This window comes from Mauremys mutica, chromosome 4 (genome assembly GCF_020497125.1).
Source record: "Mauremys mutica isolate MM-2020 ecotype Southern chromosome 4, ASM2049712v1, whole genome shotgun sequence".
Lineage (NCBI taxonomy): Eukaryota > Metazoa > Chordata > Testudines > Geoemydidae > Mauremys > Mauremys mutica.
The window spans coordinates 33,532,509-33,546,504 of NC_059075.1; the positions used below are offsets into that span (position 1 = coordinate 33,532,509).

General features: G+C 45.4%; 1 protein-coding gene across 3 annotated transcripts in view; it reads left to right on the forward strand.

The window, feature by feature from the left end:
* EML5 (EMAP like 5) overlaps nt 1-13,996 on the forward strand; it is a 337,324-nt gene that overhangs the window by 303,749 nt on the left and 19,579 nt on the right. For all 3 annotated transcript variants that reach the window (XM_045015105.1, XM_045015106.1, XM_045015108.1), the window contains 3 exons: nt 1,602-1,700; nt 4,049-4,069; nt 12,597-12,770. In XM_045015105.1, coding sequence (XP_044871040.1) covers nt 1,602-1,700; nt 4,049-4,069; nt 12,597-12,770 — 294 coding nt within the window. The remainder of the gene's footprint in view (nt 1-1,601; nt 1,701-4,048; nt 4,070-12,596; nt 12,771-13,996) is intronic.

Here is a 13,996-nt window from a genome sequence, read left to right on the forward strand (position 1 = left end):
ATACGCTGGACGGTAGGAATAGGATACAGAGGGACCTAGACAAATTAGAGGATTGGGCCAAAAGAAACCTGATGAGGTTCAACAAGGAGAAGTGCAGAGTCCTGCACTTAGGATGGAAGAATCCCATTCACTGTTACAGACTAGGGACCAAATGGCTAGGAAGCAGTTCTGCAGAAAAGGACCTAGGGGTTACAGTGGAGGAGAAGCTGGATATGAGTCAACAGTGTGCCCTTGTTGCCAAGAAGGCTAACGGCATTTTGGGCTGTATAAGTAGGGGCATTGCCAGCAGATCGAGGGACGTGATCATTCCCCTCTATTTGACATTGGTGAGGCCTCATCTGGAGTACTGTGTCCAGTTTTGGGCCTCACACTACAAGAAGGATGTGGAAAAGTTGGAAAGAGTCCAGTGGAGGGCAACAAAAATGTTTAGGGGGCTGGAGCACATGACTTATAAGGAGAGGCTGAGGGAACTGGGATTGTTTAGTCTGCAGAAGAGAAGAATGATGGGGGATTTGATAGCTGCTTTCAACTACCTGAAAGGGGGTTCCAAAGAGGATGGAGCTAGACTGTTTTCAGTGGTAGCAGATGACAGAACAAGGAGTAATGGTCTCAAGTTGCAGTGGGGGAAGTTTAGGTTGGATATTAGGAAAAACTTTTTCACTAGGAGGGTGATGAAGCACTGGAATGGGTTACCTAGGGAGGTGGTGGAATCTCCTTCCTTATAGGTTTCTAAGGTCAGGCTTGACAAAGCCCTGGCTGGGATGATTTAGTTGGGTTTGGTCCTGCTTTGAGCAGGGGATTGGACTAGATGACCTCCTGAGGTCCCTTCCAACCCTAATCTTCTATGATTGAGAATTTAGGGCTTGTGGTCAGAACAGGAGACTTTCTGTCATATCAGCATTTGCTGGGCACAGTTCCTTGAACAGAAGCTCATTTAAGATGACTGAACTGTTTTAAAAATAATATATTTTGACAAAGGACACAGAAAATATATTAGCACGTGTATTCATTTAATAAAGTAAATTTTCCATGGCAATTTATCTTTTGGTGCACTGATGGTTTGTTTTCAACAATACATTATTACTCAGGTGTATATTTTTAAATGCTTTTTTATGTTTATGGTAAGTATTTTAATCTAAAGCATGGGATGTTTTCAAAAGTATTTATTAAAGTGAGACATACTACAATTATTTACTGCTTTTCATCTTCAAAATATGTTATCAATACGAACTAATCATCAAACAGCAAGCCTGTGGGGTAGGGAAGTAAGTATTAATGGTCCATATCAATAGCGGATGTAACAGCAATGAAGTCTGTGCAATTACACCAGGGACAAATTTGATCCATTCTCACAATACTCCTAATTAGAAAGCTGAGGGAGAGAGGTTAAGGGACTTGTCCAATATCACTGAGAAATATATATCAAATCCAGATTTAGAATTTAGTGATTCATGGCTCCAAGCACTGTATGTAAAATATTATGTCATCATAAAGCCATTCTCTATTAAATATTAGAACATTTTTTTTCAAATTTAATTGTTGCCATATATGCATAAATGTTTTAACAAACATAGTATTAATTTTTTGTATTTTTATTTTAGGCTCTCAATCTTTTTACCAGGAACATAATGATGATATTCTGTGCCTCACTGTAAATCAGCACCCCAAGTTTACCAACCTTGTGGCAACTGGCCAAGTAGGTATGTTTGTATTTTTTTAAAATGGAATTAACATATAAGCATGATGTTAGGGTCATTTGAGTTCATGAATAAAACATAAAGATTATTTGATTATGCTGTCTCCGTTTGTATGAGTGTTACTCAGTTACCTGTCCTCTTTATTTTTTTCTGGAGAGTAATTTAATACAATTAAACAAAAATTATTGAGAGGCTTAGGAAGCCAAAATTTTGTTATCAGAAAGTAATTTTGGAAATTTTGAGCCCCATTTAAATTCGTCTGTACTTTCATTTAATCTCCTGACTTGTTCTGGCACATCATCATCATAAACAGTCTTTCCAACCAACTCAATCAACAGTCGTCTGTTAATGAAAGGAAGACAAATGAAGAAGATTTAAATAAACAACAGTCTGCATTTTTATCTTAAATGGAAAAATGGAAAAAATAGTTGTGAATTTACATAATATTATCCCATGATACAGGTTTACAGTATCTACAACTACAGGGCTCATAATAAATGGTTTTAACCTTCCAAACAGAGCCAAAGCAGTAATGAGTGTTTCCTTATAGATCAGGGATTCCCAAACTTGGTTCCCGGCTTGTTCAGGGTAAGCCCCTGGAGGGCTGGGAGATGCTTTGTTTACCTTTGTTTCCCGCAGCTCCCATTGGCCAGGAACAGCAAACCGTGGCCACTGCTCAGGTAAACAAAGCATCTCACAGCCCGCCAGGGGCTTACCCTGAACAAGCTGCGAACCAAGTTTGGGAACCGAGTGATAATCTAGATTTTAATAAAAACAAATATATATTAAAATGACATTAAAGTTGAAATGTAAGATCACACACAAAAAAATAAATCCTTACAACAGTATTCTTATATCAACACTACTGTGTCTAGACATTGCAGCACAATACAATCCTCTGTCAGTTCCACAACACAAACATATGTTGCATATCTTTTAATGTTTCTTAGCAAATAATAGCACATATTGAATGTCTTAGAGTTTAGAAAATGTAGGAACCAGATTGATTTTACAGGAATATATTTTTATTTCTCTACAAAAATTTGTATTGAAGTCACTGCTAAGAAGAGTTGGGCAACTAATGGATTTTTCTGTTCACTGGGAATTTTTAAAAGTTGAAAGAAACCCATTTCATGTTGAACTGAAAACAAAAATTTTCAAAATGTTTGGCAAATTGAAAAGAAAAAAAATAAAACTTGTTTCAGGTTGAATGAAACATCATTTTGGCAAAACTGAAATGTTGCGATTAGATTTACTCAAAGGTTTACTCAAAGAATGCAGAATGGGATGGGAGGAATGCAATGACACTACAAAAGCTATGGTTCTTTACTTATTTTGTTTCCCTCTGTGCTTTTTCACTCAGGAGGAAACATAGGACACTTTTAATGCTCATTTGTCCCTTAAACATCCAGTAATAATAGAAAAACTTCTGCCTTGTTTTATAACCTGGATTGAGGAATAAAGAGCAGGAACAGATGACACCACATAAATAAAATTGTTTCCATGCAAATAATCCCAGTAATTAAATGAGGGGAGAATTTTTTTTTTTAAAGATAAACATTTTTTTCTAAGCAGAACAATTTTTAAAGCTTTGCACTGGCATTAAGGTTATTTTACTGTACTAATTTGCTTTTGGTATTTTTAACAGTGTTATAACTTGCATCAGCATAGTTTTGACATAATGCAGTCTCCAAAGATTTACAGAAATATTATTTTAATGTGTTTTCAAATTGTAATGGCATGGTAGCGGAGTCTCTGTAGTCTTGCACTGAAATAGTTTTGACATCAGAATATCTCATTGCAATGTTTTATGATGATACTAAATCCATTATGTTATGCAGAATGCTTAATTCTTTCTCTAATTTGGGCGTGCTCCTGTGTAATGCTGATCACCCATCCCTTCTACTGAAGTAAATGGGAGTAGAGGTGGTTCAGTACATGACAGGATCAGGCCCTTTATTAATATACCATCTCAAACATTATTTCTCTCTGGGCATTTATTTACTTAATTGGCTAGCATGCCTGAAACATGTAAAAAATGCTATTAATTTAGAGCGAGGTAGAGAAGGACTCAAGCATAGACCCAAGTGATATTTGTACATTTTAAAACTCACACAATTGAAGACAAAATGCATTCATGCTAGCTATTTGTATTCCAAATGTGACTGAAACCACTTTAGACATCAGTATTTGTTCAACTTTAACTATAATAGCAGTATTGGTACTGCTGTAATGCAAGAAGATGACCTCAAGGCGTGTGGTAAGAAATTACACTTTTTGTAGCATATATTTTCTTGGAACACTTATCTTATTTCTGATCTAATTATTTTTCTGCTGCTTTTCCATTACAGGAGACTCAGCAGATATGTCAGGTAAGGGAAATAAAATTTTAACCTCTTCAGGTATAGTTAGACTATTGAGTAGTCACCGTCTACAACTTTGTAGATCAATAAGTTCTGAGAATATATTTCAAGTTTATAAAGCCACGTATCAATCATTTACTGCCTCAGCAATGAACATACACCATAATAGCTCAGTAAATTGTAAAAATAGAATATTTCCTTTACCAAAAATCAAAACATTCAAAAGAACACGCTTTAAAATGACTTTTGTTGAAACATATTCCCTTCTTGCTGCCCAGTGATAAACTATTTCTAACATAGCATACTACTGCTGCTACTATAGCATATATGTACAAACGTGCAGTTTTTAGAAGCTATTGGGGCTGACAACAAACAGTTTTAGACAATTCAATTGAACATAATTTTGTAATGTATACATTTAAAGCAATATTCCACTGAGGAGGCCTAGGTGACTGAGTGAATAAAATAATCACCTTTCATATCTACTGTATGATTGTCGTGCAGTTACTACCAGTGATCCAAAATGATTGTTCTTATGTCAGTTTAATTTTGTGATGAATCATTTTGGGTCTTTTGACAATTGTGATTGAGCTATTTTTAGTAATAAATTGTATCTTAACTGTAATTTTAAGGATCCATCACCATCATGTGTGAGTGAGTTCATTGTTGAGCAATCATTGTAGTTGTTTGTCATTCATCGGACACAGAGATGCATATAAGTGGGTTCATGTGTATATAGAGAATATGATAAAAAAAATATGCATGTGATGAGCACATGGTCAGTGAAATTTTGAAGTGTGTTGATTTTTTTTTTAATATGCCAAATGAATGTTACATTAAGGATGGGAGAGAGCATACAAGGGAGCCTTTTTCCAACCAATATTCCTACGTAAGAGGTAACCATAATATGGCTGTTTCCCAGAGTTCAGGAGGAACCCCTCTAGTGCTGCATAATGTCTCCACTAACTCCCACTTAGGCACTTCTGCTGCCTCATTGACCCTCCTAGCACAGCTTTAGTTTGATCTTCTATGTCTTAATAAACCTATATAATTCCTGATGGCATTGCCTGGGTCCTGCACTATATTCTCTCTTCTTTGTGGAGCTACTAGACTAGAATCTGGGCTGCTGCTGCTCTTTATTATGATGTTTTAAGTATCTCCATGCCAAATTGTTTGCTGGCATCAGGATCAGAATGTCACATGAAATGCTCTATTGACTGCAGAACAGGTCTGGTTCATTCTAGTGCAGATCTCTTCTGCCCTGCTTGCCCATGGAACCTTTACCCTGATTAAAAAGAGAGAGGAGACCCCACAAAATGCATCCCTCTGCTAGGACAGATACTCAGCAGGCTGACCATGACCTCCATGAGGGAGGAGCAAGATCAAGGCAGAGATTTTGAGAAGAGCACAAACAGAAGAAACCACATTTTTCTTCCAGCTAACCCTGTTGTGGTAGTCTACTCAAATCCACATTTGTGGTGTCTAGATGAAGATAGGGTTGCCAACTTTCTAATTGCACAAAACTGAACACCCTAGCCCCTGCCCTTCCCCAGGGCCGGTGCAACCATTAGGCAAACTAGGCGGACACCTAGGGCGCCAAGATTTGAGGGCGCCAAAAAGCGGTGCCCAAAATATCTGGGCGCTGCGGCTTTGATCAGCTCCGGCCGGCCGGGAAGTAATGTCATTCCTCCTCTGGCCACCGGAGGTGCTGCGCTGCTCCCTGCTGCTCTGGCTCTTCTCCAGGGCCCCGGCCCCTGCTCAGCCCCCCCCCCCCATTCCCCTGAGCTCTGCAGCAGGGCTGGGCCTGCACTCACCAGCGGCAGGAAGTGCAGAGACCCGGCCCCAGCCATGCTGCCCCTTACCCTCTAAGCCGCCCCCCCCCCGAGGCCTGCCCCCTGCGGGGAGGCAGCGTAGGACCACAGAATATCTAGGGACAGCTCTGGTACCCGCCACCCTGTCTGCAGCCAGACCCTGCCGCACCCCCCGCGCCCCCTGCCTCCAGCCAGCCCCGCACCCCCTGCCTCCAGCCAGCCCCGCGCCCCCTGCCTCCAGCCAGCCCCAGGCCGCCTGCCCTGCTTCCAGCCAGCCCCACACCCCCTGTCTCCAGCCAGCCCCTGCCGCACCCCCCTGCCCTGCCCGCAGCCAGCCCTCAACCCCCTGCCCTGCTCGCAGCCAGCCCCGCACTCCCAGTCTCCAGCCAGCCCCTGCTGCACCCCCCTGCCCTGCTTGCAGCCAGCCCCTGCTGCACCCCCTGCCTTGCACGCAGCCAACCCCACACCCCCTGCCCTGCCCACAGCCAGCCCTGCATCCCCTGTCTCCAGCCAACCCCACACCCCCTGCCCTGTCCGCAGCCAGCCCCACACCCCCTGTCTCCAGCCAACCCCTGCCGCACCCCCCTGCCCTGCCCACAGCCGGCCCCGCACCCTCTGCTCTGCCTCCAGCCCCACACCCCGTCCCCAGCCAACCCCTGCCGCACCCTCCTGCCCTGCCCACAGCCGGCCCCGCACCCTCTGCTCTGCCTCCAGCCCCACACCCCCTGTCTCCAGCCAACCCCTGCCGCACCCCCCTGCCCAAAGCCAGGCAGCCCCACACCCTGTCAGGTTGTTCATTTATTTTCATTAAATATGTAGACTAAATAATGAAATTAATAAATTTTCAAGCCAAACGTGTATTAATTCTAATGAACAATGCCATATTATGCAGTATTCATTTCTGAAAGTTTATAATCGATGCTCTGGGGGGAGGGGTGGGAGGGAGCGCAAGGTGGAAGTTTTGCCAGGGCGCAAAGTATCCTTGCACCGGCCCTGCCCTTCCCCGAGGCCTTGCCCCCTTCACTGCACCTTCCCTGAGGCCCCCCTCCCCACTCACTACATTCCCCCACCCTCACTCACTTTCACTGGGCTAGGGTAGAGGTTTGGGGTGCGGGAGGGAGTGAGGGCTCCAGCTGGGGGTGCGGGCTCGGGTGGGGCTGGGGATGAGGGTTTGGGGTGCAGGAGGGGGCTCCAGACTGGGGTATGGAGATGAGGGATTCAGAGTGTGGGAGGGGGCTTCAGGTTGAGGCAGGGAGTCGGGGTGTGGAAGGGGGTGAGGGATTGGGGTGCAGGAGGGGCTCCAGGCTGAGGAGTGTGGCCAAGGGATTCAGACTGTGGGAGGGGACTGTGGGTTGAGGCAGGGGGTTGGGGTGCAGGATGGGGCTCTGGGTATGGGAGGGATCTGGGCTGGGGAAGGGGTTGGGGTGTGAGAGCTCTGGGCTGGGGGATGGGCTCTGGGCTGGGGTCAGGGATGAGGGCTTTGGGGTGCAGGAGGGGGCTCCAGGCTAGGAAGTGGAGCCGAGGGATTTGGAATGCAGGAGGGGGCTGCGGGTTGAGGCAGGGGGTTGGGATGTGGGGGGGGTGAGGGCTCTGGGCTGGGGGCACGAGCTCTGGGGTGGGGCCAGGGATGAGGGGTTTGAGGTGCAGGAGGGGGCTTCAGGTTTGGGGGGGGCTGAGGGCTGGGGCATGGGGTTGCAGTTCAAGGGGGTGAGGGCTCTGGGCTGGCTGGGCGGGCTCTGGGGTGGGGCCAGGGATGAGGGCTTTGGCATGCAGGATGGGGCTCCCCAGGTTTGGGGGGTGGGAGCTGAGGGCTGGGGTAGGGGGTTGGGGCACAAGCTTACCTTACATGGCTCCCGGTCAGCAGCACAGCAGGTGTGGGGGCTAAGGCAGGCTGCCTGCCTGTCCTGACACCGAATTGCGCGCATGCCAGAAGTGGCCAGCAGGTCCGGTGCTAGTAGGCAGGGGGCGGAGCAGGAGGCTCCGTGGAAGCTGCTCTTGCCTGTAGGCACCACCTCCCCCCCACTCCCATTGGCCAGTTCCCAGCCAATGAGAGTGCAGAGCCGGTGCTCAGGGCGAGGGCAGTGCGCGGAGCCCCCCACCTAGGAGCTGGACCTGCAACCCGCTTCCGGGGCGCAGCATGGTGCCCCAGGACAGGTAGGGACTAGCCTGCCTTAGCGCCACAGCAGTGCTGACCAGAGCAACCAAGGTCCCATTTTGCCTGGGTGTTCCAGTCGAAAACCAGACACCTGGTCACCCTAGATAAAGATGGTCCAGACTTCTCTTTATCCGAGATCCACAAACTTTCAGCTCATGGTGTCATGTAGGTAGAGATTAGGGCAGACCAGGATTTTGCCAGGGAGGATGCTGAAGAAGAAAAGACTGTTCGAAGTCCAGGATAAAGCCCTGCATCTGTTTCATTTTCCACAAAGAGGTAAAGAAGCTTGTCAAATAATTCTGGGGTATCCCAGAAATTTGTTCTGCCCAGCAACAATGCACCATTTTAACTACCTGCCTATAATACTCTTCAAGACTTTGAGGTAACACTCAAACATAAAAAAATGGTAGTAACTGTGGTGTCACCAAATGAAGGGTTATTTCCATGAAAGAAAATTCTTACACAATGCACAAAAGGAATAATGAGCTGGTTCCAAATATCATTTTGATGTGTTCAACCATAGTATTATGCACTACTAAGGCATGAACCATTAAGCTGCAGGTGCTAGATGCAGACTTCCTAACAGATCAAAAGTAGATTAAAAAGGTTTAGACAAAATCCATTTGATTTCCAAGTTCTTTTGCAGTGATTCCCTGAACTTGGTCATGCTACCATTCCCTTTTACTTGTTAATATCCACACAGAAGGCGGGACCCTCTAGTCAGTGAAGGCCATAGCACCATAATTCCAGGTCAAGCAGAGACTGATCACCATTTATTTTAGAATATAGACCTTTTTGGACGTGTCCCTGTACCAAGCTCTTCAAGTTCTCACAGATTTGTTGCCTTTTCCATCTCTTATCAGACAGAGGAGTGAGATGTAATGTTTTGATTGTTTTGCAGAGGTTTACTTTGCTGTTCTCCAGTACCAAAGAGATCCAGGGGTGTTTGTGTACTTGTAGATCTGACATCATTCAGTCCCCTTGTGCCATATAGGGAATTCAAAATAGAGACAACCCAGATAGTTATAGCAGCAGTTGAACCTGCATGCATTCTCACTTTCAAAAAAAACACATATCTGCATATACATATTGCATCATCACATCAAAAATATTTGCTTTGCTCTGGGTCAAGAGCACTTTTAATTGACACTTTATCCTTGCATTGCTCCCACCCACACCACCACTTTCTGCTCTATCTCAGCAACAGGCTTCTGAAAGTTCAGTCAGCTCTAGAGGCTCCAAAAGTACTTTGAGAGTCAGTACAGCTGCTTACTGTTTATTATTAGCCTTAAGGAGAGCGAATTAGTGTGCTCTCAGAAATTGGTCCACCTGAAAACAGTCTCCAACAAGTTCTAAGGTCTTGTCTACCTGTTCTACAAGAGGTTTGACAAGGTAGTTTTCTTAGCTCAGGAAGTTGGATGCCTATACAAACAAATGAATCTTCCCAGGATTTTCACAAATTCGATTGCCTGTTTTGTGCTATGTAAGGTTTTTAAAAAAGGAGCAGGGGGAGGGTTTCTATTTCGTTAAACCAATGTGGCTGTGTAACAGCATGAAGGAAATCTTCATAGCAAAAAAGAGCCTTCTGGACCCACTCTTTTCAGGCCTCTTCATGAGTTGGAGTGTCCTTCTGTCTTCCTTCTGCAAAAGTTGTTACTGATTTTTCAAGCAGGTTTGTGCTGCTGAGTCACTTACACACCTCTGAAAGTCCAAGCCCTAGTCAGGATTGGGGCCTCATTGTACCAGGCTCTATATGCAGATTGCAAGCCATGCTTAGACTATATGTTCTTTTGGAAGGGACTCTCTCTGTGATGCCTAGTACGATGAGTCGCTGACTTCTAGGCACTACCATAGTCATAAATAATCATCATCCTCCTGATTAATAACGTACATGCATATTGTGGAAAGACAATCCCTACCCCAGACAGTTTACAATCTAAGTAACTCAGGGTATGTCTACACTACGGGATTATTCCGATTTTACAGAACCCGATTTTTGGAAACAGATTGTATAAAGTCAAGTGCATGCGGCCACACTAAGCACATTAATTCGGCGGTGTGCGTCCATGTACCGAGGCTAGCGGTGTGCATCCATGTACCGAGGCTAGCGTCGTTGCACTGTGAGTAGCTATCCCATAGCTATCCCATAGTTCCCGCAGTCTCCCCCACCCATTGGAATTCTGGGTTGAGATCCCAATGCATGATGGGGCAAAAACAGTGTCATGGGTGATTCTGGGTAAATGTCGTCAGACAATCCTCCCTCCATGAAAGCAATGGTAGACAATCATTTTGCGCCCTTTTCCCTGGATTGCCTGGGCAAATGCCATAGCACAGCAACCATGGAGCCCGTTCAGCCTTTTTTCACTGTCACCGTATGTTTACTGGATGTTGCTAACAGACACGATACTGCAGCGCTACACAGCAGCATCCCCTTGCCTTTTGCAAGTTAGCAAAGACGGGTACCAGCTCTACTGTACCGTCTGCTGCCTTGCAAGTTGACAATGACGGTTACCAGTCATACTGTACCGTCTGCTGCTGTCATGGGTGCTCCTGGCCGGCCTCGGTGAGGTCGGCCAGGGACGCATGGACAAAAATGGGAATGACTCCCCAGGTCATTCTCTTCTTTAAGTTTTGTCTAGAAAAGTTTTGTCAGGCAAGCCTCCTAAAGAACCAAAGAGGCAAACGACCACTCCGGGTCAGAGCCCCAGACATCCCGCAGAAATGATGAGCTGCATGCCATTCTAGGGGGTGCCCCTGCAACCACCCCACCCATTGCTTCCCTCCTCCTCCACCCCTTCTGGGCTACTGTGGCAGTCTTCTCCCCACTTGTGTGATTAAGTAATAAAGAATGCATGAATAAGAAACAACACTGACTTTATTGCCTCTGCAAGCAGAGATCAAAGGGGGGAGGAGAGGGCAGCTTCCAGTTGCTCTGATATTCCAGGCAGGAGTGAATCTCCAGGAGACAAAACTTAAAGAAGAGAATGACCGGGAGTCATTCCCATTTTTGCCCAGGCACCCCTGGCCGACCTCACCGAGGCCAGCCAGGAGCACTCACGGGACAACGATGACGGATATCAGTCATACTGCACCATCTGCCGTCCGCAAGGCAAGGAAAGGGAAGGGGATGCTGCTGTGTAGCACTGCAGCACAGCGTCTGCCAGCAGCATCCAGTAGACATACGGTAACATAGAAAAAAGGCGAGAAACGATTTTTTTCCCTTTGGTTTCACAGGGAGGTGGGGGCTGAAGACATATACCCTGAACCACCCGCGACAATGTTTTTGACCCTTCAGGCTTTGGGAGCTCAACCAAGAATTCAAATGGTTTTCAGAGAGTGCGGGAACTGTGGGATAGCTACAGTCGTCAGTCGTCCCTCCGTGAGCGTCCATTTCATTCTTTGGCTTTCTGGTACGCTTGTTTCAGCTCCTTAAGTTTCACGCAGCACTGTGTCAAGTCCCTGTTGTGCCCTCTGTCCATCATAGCCTTGGAGATTTTTTCAAATGTTTTGACATTTTGTCTATTGGAACGGAGTTCTGATAGAAAGGATTCATCTCCCCATACAGAGATCAGATTCAGTATCTCCTGTACGGTCCATGCTGGAGCTCTTTTTTGATTCTGGGACTGCATGGTCACCTGTGCTGATCAGCACTCCACGCTGGGCAAACAGGAAATGAAATTCAAAAGTTCGTGGGGCTTTTCCTGTCTACCTGGCCAGTGCATCCAAGTTCAGATCGCTGTCCGGAGCGGTCACAATGGTGCACTGTGGGATAGCTCCCGGAGGCCAATACCGTCGAATTGCGGCCACACAAACCCTAATCCGAAATGGCAATGCCGATTTCAGCACTATTCCCCTCGTCGGGGAGGAGTACAGATATCAATATTAAGAGCCCTTTATATCGAAATAAAGGGCTTCGTTGTGTGGACCGGTGCAGCATTAATTTGGTTTAACGCTGCTAAATTCGAAATAAACTCGTAGTGTAGACCAGGCCTCATACCAAGATACACACCTGTAGTTCTTCTACTTCAGTAAGCCTACCAGTGGTTCAGCTGGCATACTGCTAGATATATAGCCTGCATTCCAAACTGGTGGGCACCTTGTAGAAAAGGAAATTTTGTTCTTGTCTTGTAAACTGACTTTCTGCAGAAACCACCAGTATGAAAGCCTCACCCAAGTATTAAACCTGTGACAGGTTACATACTACTAGAGAAGGTATGTTTCAAAGTTCTCAGATTTTGAGTTATTGTTTCAAGCTAAGGAAAGTTTAGCTCAGGTTGAAAACAAGAGAGGACTCCTGTATGAGGGGCTCTTTTGGGTTTCAAAAGCTCAGCAACCAACTAGAGGGTGAAGCTATGTGCACCAATATAATATTGAACAACAAGCTTGCAGTCCAGACTGGTGGTCTTGTTTGCAAAAAGTCAGTTTATAAGGTGAGACCAACATTTCCCTTGTTTTGGTTCAAAAGATATTTTTTTTTCTAGTGTTAAAACCTTATTCGCTTTCAGTAGCAAAAATGTTGCCTTTGTTTATAAGCATATAATAATTAATTGATGATTTTATATTCATTTAGCTACAGCTCCTTCTATCCACGTGTGGGATGCAATGAACAAACAGACACTATCTGTACTGAGATGCTACCATTCAAAGGGAGTTTGTTCAGTCAGTTTCAGTGCCACTGGCAAACTTCTCCTCTCTGTAGGGCTGGATCCTGAACACACCATTACCATTTGGAAGTGGCAGGAAGGTAGGAAAGCATTTGTATTTGTACAATACATTTGTATTGCCCCTAAGTCAATCAAGAACACACACCAAAATTGCAACATAAAAATGTTGGTTATCAACTGAAAAAATGATTGTAATAAATGTCACATAGCATATACTGTACAAATTAAAAATGAGATAAATGTGATAATTGCCAAATGTATTTCCAGTGAATCATCCTTGTAAACATTGGATAAGAAAATCCCTTGACCTCCATTTATAATAATGAAAGTAAACCTTGTTTCGTTCAGTTTTGTATTGAATCTATTTCTTTCTGCTCAATATAAATCTTTTCATACCCAGAAGGAGTCCTCTAGAGACTTGACTGATTGACACTCTCACAAAGACAACAGAACAATCTGAAACTCTCAGAAATGTGATGCCTAAACTGCTTCTCCTGTATAATCTCTGAAATTACATCACAGGCCCAACTAGAGTAAACAGTCATTCATAGCATCTCTGCTCTGAGTTCAAGGTTTTAGGCCACAGGACCTTGGGTTTTTGTTGCCCATCCTCTCTTCCGCACTGTCCTGCTCCTTCTCTCTCTCCCCTTCCCAACTGGCAAGTTCACACCCAGACCATGACTGCAAAGTTGCTGGTGCACCCAGAGCCTAAGGCTGCCAACTTTCTAATCGCACAAAACTGAACACCCTTGCCCCACCCCTGCCACGCCACTTCCTGAGGCCCCCACCCCTTCTCTGAGGCCCCACCTCCTGCTCACTCCATGCCCTCTCCCTCTGTTGTTCACTCTCCCCCACGCTTACTCACTTTCACGAGGCTGGGGCAATGGGTTGGAGTGTAGGAGTGGGTGAGGGCTCTGGCTGGAGGTACGGGCTCCGGGGTGGGGCCAGAAATGATGGGCTGTATAATTAGGGGCATTGCCAGCAGATCGAGGGATGTGATCATTCCCCTCTATTCGACATTGGTGAGGCCTCATCTGGAGTACTGTGTCCAGTTTTGGGCCCCACACTACAAGAAGGATGTAGAAAAATTGGGAAGAGTCCAGCGAAGGGCAACAAAAATGATTAGGGGGCTGGAGCACATGACTTATGAGGAGAGGCTGAGGGAACTGGGATTGTTTAGTCTGCAGATGAGAAGAATTAGGAGGGATTTGATACCTGCTTTCAACTACCTGAAAGGGGGTTCCAAAGAGGATGGAGCTAGACTGTTCTCAGTGGTAGCAGATGACAGAACAAGGAGTAATGGTCT